The following is a 6,000-nucleotide window of genomic DNA, read 5'->3' on the forward strand; positions in this document are numbered from 1 at the left end:
CCGCCTATCAAATTGTAATGATTGTACTTCATGAATTTTACTTCACAGACTGTACGTGGTTTATCCTTGTTTGTCATGCTTTGCTTTCTGTTATTTTGTTCATGTAAGACGTTGCTTTTGTCGGGACACCCTTGAAAACGAGATGGTGCATCTCAAGGGGTTCATCCTAAAAAATATATTTCTATATATATGTAAAGTATTGTAGCGACCCTGTATAGGGTGCTGGGTGGGCCACTCAAGCATCCCCCATCTCTCTGCCAATCACAGAGCTGCACAGTGAGGCTGGTCGGTGTGCGGGCCTGTGGTTGGGGGAGCAGAGGGGGAGGGCTGGGGAGTTGTGACGTTGACCCTGCTTTTGTGTGTGAGTTAGGGAGTGGAGTACTGAGTGATGTTGAACCTGCGACCTGTAACCTGTAACCCAGTGTTTCTCAAACTTTTTCCTACCAAGGACCACTTAACCAATAAAAAAAACACTCGCGGACCACCTAACTCCACAAACATCCAAAAACACATCATTTTTCTAGAACAGATTACAAATCGCCTGAAAAAGGTACAAACAAGTGGCAACATGTGTGATGAAGGTGTTGCGCTGGGCTATATCATGCAATCGAAAGTGAAACGTAAGCTCGCTCCATTGCGGAGATATTCCCGCGAGAGTGCGGAAAACTTAAATAAATAAATGTATTTAAATTGTGAAATGTTACCAATATACTCACGGATCACTAGGGGGCGCTCACGGACCACCAGTGGTCCGCGGACCACACTTTGAGAAGCACTGCATGCTATCAAAGGAGTTATTAAACCTAATAACTTGAAGCCTGTTTCCGACTCCCTTTGTCGAACGTTACAGTGTATATGATATTGGCTTTTGTTCAGGCAATCAAGAATATGCATTGGAATGAAAAACAGACTCATAGGCTCTGGTTGATCTTTACAAATGATTGTGATATGTGTGAGATTTAGTTCTATTTCTATTTTGAGATATTATTATTTCTACTCTTTTAATTTGTTATTATGTGCAATGCCTTGTTTTGTTTTATGCTTCTGCAACTAAATGTTTTCCCAAATTGGGATTAATAAAGTACATCCTATTTTATCTTATATTTATTCCCAAGTGTCGGCATTGTGTTATTATTCCAGTTCCTGTGCATGACTTCGTTAGCTTCTTCCTTGACAGTGACACACGTTTTAGTTTTTGCCTCCAACTGCATGAGGGGAAGATAACGATTGCTATTCTATTGGCAATTATAGCAAATGATGTAATCCGTGTGACACCTCTCTGAGTGTCTGAATGTTACTGCTGCTCCGTGCACTTCATCTTGGTGTCTATGTAAGCAGACTGTGGGAATAACATGTGATTATGTTCGACTAAACAGCGAGGTGACTGTGCACTTAAGGGACTTATAGTATCAGAGTTGTGTTTAGTTAATGATAACCACTGGAACGGTGAGACTGCTAAGTGCACTTATTACCCGTGGTGGGAAGTACTGTACTTAAATATAATCTGAAGGTACTTTTAATTGAATATTTCCCTTTTTCTGCCACTTTATTCTTCTACTCCATCCACAGCTCATCTCAAATAATGTCATGTTTACTCCACGACATCCGTTGGACACTTTTTACATAAATAACGTGATGTGTTTATATACTACTTATCTTCTCAGTAGTACACAGTAACCAAACTTTGCTCCATATTGACAAATTACGACATTAAAAAGGGTCTTATTTCTAATTCTTAGAGATGAAAACTGAATATTTAAATATTTATAATTCTAAAACATTAAATGAGCCATTCTGCATAACGAGTACTTCGGTTTTTGGTCGTTTGAGTTCATGTTGATGGAAATACTCCTGTTCTTTTACTTAATATCATTGTTAACTCAGGACTTTTTCCAGTATTGGAGTATTTCGACTGGTATTAATAATCTTTCCTAAGTAAGTACTTCTTCCACCTGCTCATTACTGAACCCCACAGCGACCTGTCGACTGAACTTTATATGAGTATTTTCATTTCTATTTGTTAATGCCGTTAATAACTGCAAATATACCTGGCTGCTACATCTTCAGAACTGTTACAGGATGTGTATTTTGTAAATTGTGTAATATTTAAATGTTTTGTATGCATGCTTCTTAGTTAACAATAAACTGTCTTTGGCTCTTTTCTGCTGTAAGAAATGTAACTTCCCCCTCTGTGGGACTAATGAAGGTATTCTGATAAACTTCCACATGTGTATTTTGGATGCTTTCTGTCTGAATAGCTTCAGGAACAGGTGGATTCAGGTGCAGCCAAATGGGATTTATTCAAATAGGTAAACAAAACAAATCCTGACTGTGTGTTCTGGTCTTCTTTTATAGCCTTCATACTGTATATTCCCCTGGAATGACTTTTTCCACTTACTTCATACCAACATACTGCATGTTCAATGGCATATGTAATCATAGTATTTCAGATCAGAATACCTTTATTCGTCCCAGAGGGGAAATTTACATTTATGAATAAAAAAAAAGACAAAATTCTCTTTATTCTATATTGTGTCTGGACTAAACGTTCTTATTTATACCTGACATATAGTGTAGGCCTATTACATGTTCTACACTGGAGTAATGTGTAATACCTCTAAATACTGTCAGTCAGATATTATATTATACTATAGAAGTTACTCTGCACTTTACTTCTGGTTATCAGCTCATGTCGTTGTCTTGGTACTCTATGACAATGAAGTTGAATCTCATCTAATCTACTCCTGTCTTAATATAATGATATCAGGCTCACAGTGACATTATCTTACAGTTAATTAATAATAATAATAATAATACATGAGACTTGTATAGCGTTTTTCAGGAAACTCAAAGACGCTTTGACAGAGAATTAAAAAATAAATAAATACAAAAAGAGATTATTGATATTCAACAGTTGCTGTGGTTGTGTATCATTGCTCAACACATTTGACATCTGCTATAATACACTGAGAGCTATTTAATGAGGGTATTCTCTAATAACCTAATTAAATACACACTCAGGTTAACTCTCCTACCCACCCCGGGCACTCTGTCCGCGTACTGGTGCCGCAGCTTCTCCCTGCCGGTGTTCAGGGACCAGGACTCGCTGCTGCAGGGCTTCACGTTTCGGTCCCAGCTCACATGCATCTCCTCCTTGATGCCCGTGGAGCTCAGGACGCACGGAGCTCCATCTCCAAACCCTCCGTCGTCCTCCTCCGCGCCCTGCTGCGCGTCCCCAAAGCGCGTCAGCGTGCCCAAAGTTTTGATGATTCTGCTCATAAAGCTGCCCACAGACTTCAGGGACTTCCTCTTGAACAGCTTCCCGCCGCCGGGTTTCTTCTCTTTGCGCTCCTGCTGCTTCCTGCTCGACTTCTCCATGCTGCTACTTCTCGGACTGGAGATGATGATGGAGTGAGTTGTTCCGGTGCCGGTGGCGAGTCACTTCTTCTTCTTCTCCAACAGTGTCCCCTGTCCGGGTGAAAGCGCGCAGAGGTGACGCCATGCTGGAGGCACCGCTCACTGTTTCCTCCCCCTTCCTCCTCACCCATCGCTGCACTTACTGAAGGCGCTCATTATGTCCGGAATCCAGCGTCATGATGCCCGGTACAGCCTGCTCCTCTGCTCCCTCTCAGAGCTCCGCACCGAGCCGGAGAACGATGAGATTGGTGAAGCTGCCTTCTCCACTCCCCCCCCACTCGACGTGACACACCCGAATCTCTTGTATCTATCGCTCTATCTCCTATCTCTACTCTTCTCTCTCTCTCTCTCTCTCTCGTCTCTCTCTTCTCTTCTCTCTCTATCTCTCTCTACCTCTCCTCTACTCTATTCTCTCTCTCTCTCTCTCTCTCTCTCTCTCTCTCTCTCTCTCTCTCTCTCCCTCTTTCAAAACAAAACAAAACATGTACACTTATACTGTTTTTTATAGCGCATGGTGGAAAGGAGCAGGTGCTAAGAACATTTACTCAAGTACTATTTTGAGATATTTGTTCTTAACTTGAGTATTTTTAATATATGCTACTTTGTACTTCTACCCCACTCCAGTTCAGAGGTAAATGGTGTACTTTTACTGCATGTATTTAATACCTTTAGTTACTTTACTCCCGGCACATGGGGGAGATAACAGAGCAGTCACACTGGGCCTAAAGAGACCTGTTTTTAATTCAATGGTGGGAAAAGTACTCGAATAGATTATCTAAGGTGGGAAGTAAGAACATTTACTCAAGTACTGTACTTAAAGACAATATTGAGATATTTGTACTTTGCTTGGGTATTTCCATGTTATGCTATACTTTGTACTTTGTACTTCACTAAGATTTATACAGAAACGACTTTCCTCCCGTCACTTATTAAATCCTTTTTATGGCTTGCTGTCGAAAACAGTGTTTCTACACTGCGATACTGAGTTCTACCTTGTTTACGGCATGACAAATGATAGAAGTATGAGATATATGTGGAGTAGTACATTGATCAAATACTGAACTTAAGTACAATTTAGCGATATTTGTACTTTACTTGAGTATTTCCATTTTATGCTGTGTACTTTTACCCCACTACAGTTCAGAGGTACATGGTGTACTTTTACTCCACTACATGTATTTAATACCTTCAGTTACTTCACAGATGAATGATGTGAAATCTAATCAAGTGTTGAATCAGACTTTAGTTCCACCTGGAGTAAATCCACCAGCTACCCTGCAGTATACAAAGTCATTCAAACTAGCTGCACCTTTACCAGCTTTGAGAACACTTTCATGATCAATCATTATAAAACATATCATATATATTATTCTGAAATGGACCAATCTGCACAACGACTACTTTTACTGTCACTACTTTCACTAGATTTTGATGAGAATACTTTTCTACTTTTACTTGAGGAACATTTTGAATGCAGGACTTTTACTGTAACAGAGTATTCCTACACTCTGGTACTTCTACTTTTACTCAAGTACAAGACCTGAGTACTTCTACTTTTACTCAAGTACGAGATGTGAGTACTTCTACTTTTACTCAAGTACAAGATCTGAGTACTTCTACTTTTACTCAAGAACAAGATCTGAGTACTTCTACTTTTACTCAAGTACAAGATCTGAGTACTTCTACTTTTACTCAAGTACAAGATCTTAGTACTTCTACTTTTACTAAAGTACAAGATCTGAGTACTTCCACTTTTACTCAAGTACAAGATCTGAGTACTTCTCCTTTTACTCAAGTACAAGATCTGAGTACTTCTACTTTTACTACAAGATCTGAGTACTTCTAAATATACTAAAGTACCATATGTTTTTGGTTGCTCATTTTGACTTTAACTTCTTGTCTTTAGACACATATTTTTCGTATTGCAAGTTTTTACTTTAACTCTTTCTGTTTATATATATTTAGTCTATTTTATTCTACATTTTTTGTTCACTTTACTCTTAATTGCAGACATTTTACTTAATTTCCACGTTGATATAAATATTTGAAGTCTACATTTTCGGTTCACTTAAACACAACATGTCATATTGATGTATCCACCTGTTAATGAGTGTAATGTAATGTCTTCTAAACATGTTTCAACCGTCCCCAATCTCCACTACTTACATCCCCTAAAAGCAGAGGAGAAATGTAACCAAGTACATTTACTCAAGTACTATTTGGACAAACTTTTACCTTGAGTATTCCCATGTCATGGTACTTTATACTTCTACTCCACTACATTAAAAAAGGGCAAATGTAACTTTAGACGTTACCGTGAGAAACAACAGCAGTCCTCCCTTGGGAACATAATGGAAGTGACTACCTGGTCGAATGCACTGATTTCTGACCATGGAGAATAAAGAAGGCAGGAAGACGTCAGATATGATGTTCATTAAGTAAGCCTTAAGGCATTTATCCCAGGTTACCGTGTCCTGGATTATCACTTTCATTCCTGAGCTGTGAAGCAGAGCAGCTTATCTCCGCTCCTCACCAAAAAGACAGGTCTAATCACACGGTCTCTCTCACATTCAAATACTGCAG

The 6,000-nt window shown here is 39.3% G+C and overlaps 1 protein-coding gene across 1 annotated transcript in view; it reads right to left on the bottom strand.

Moving 5' to 3' along the window:
• The window catches only part of usp43b (ubiquitin specific peptidase 43b), a 124,901-nt gene extending 121,255 nt beyond the window's left edge, over positions 1-3,646 (bottom strand). The window contains exon 1 of the mRNA XM_034222673.1: positions 3,040-3,646. Within this exon, the coding sequence (XP_034078564.1) occupies positions 3,040-3,378 (339 nt within the window). The 5' untranslated portion in view covers positions 3,379-3,646. The remainder of the gene's footprint in view (positions 1-3,039) is intronic.
• Positions 3,647-6,000: the final 2,354 nt, after the last annotated feature.

Source organism: Gymnodraco acuticeps, unplaced genomic scaffold (assembly GCF_902827175.1).
Source record: "Gymnodraco acuticeps unplaced genomic scaffold, fGymAcu1.1, whole genome shotgun sequence".
In the NCBI taxonomy this organism is placed as follows: domain Eukaryota; kingdom Metazoa; phylum Chordata; class Actinopteri; order Perciformes; family Bathydraconidae; genus Gymnodraco; species Gymnodraco acuticeps.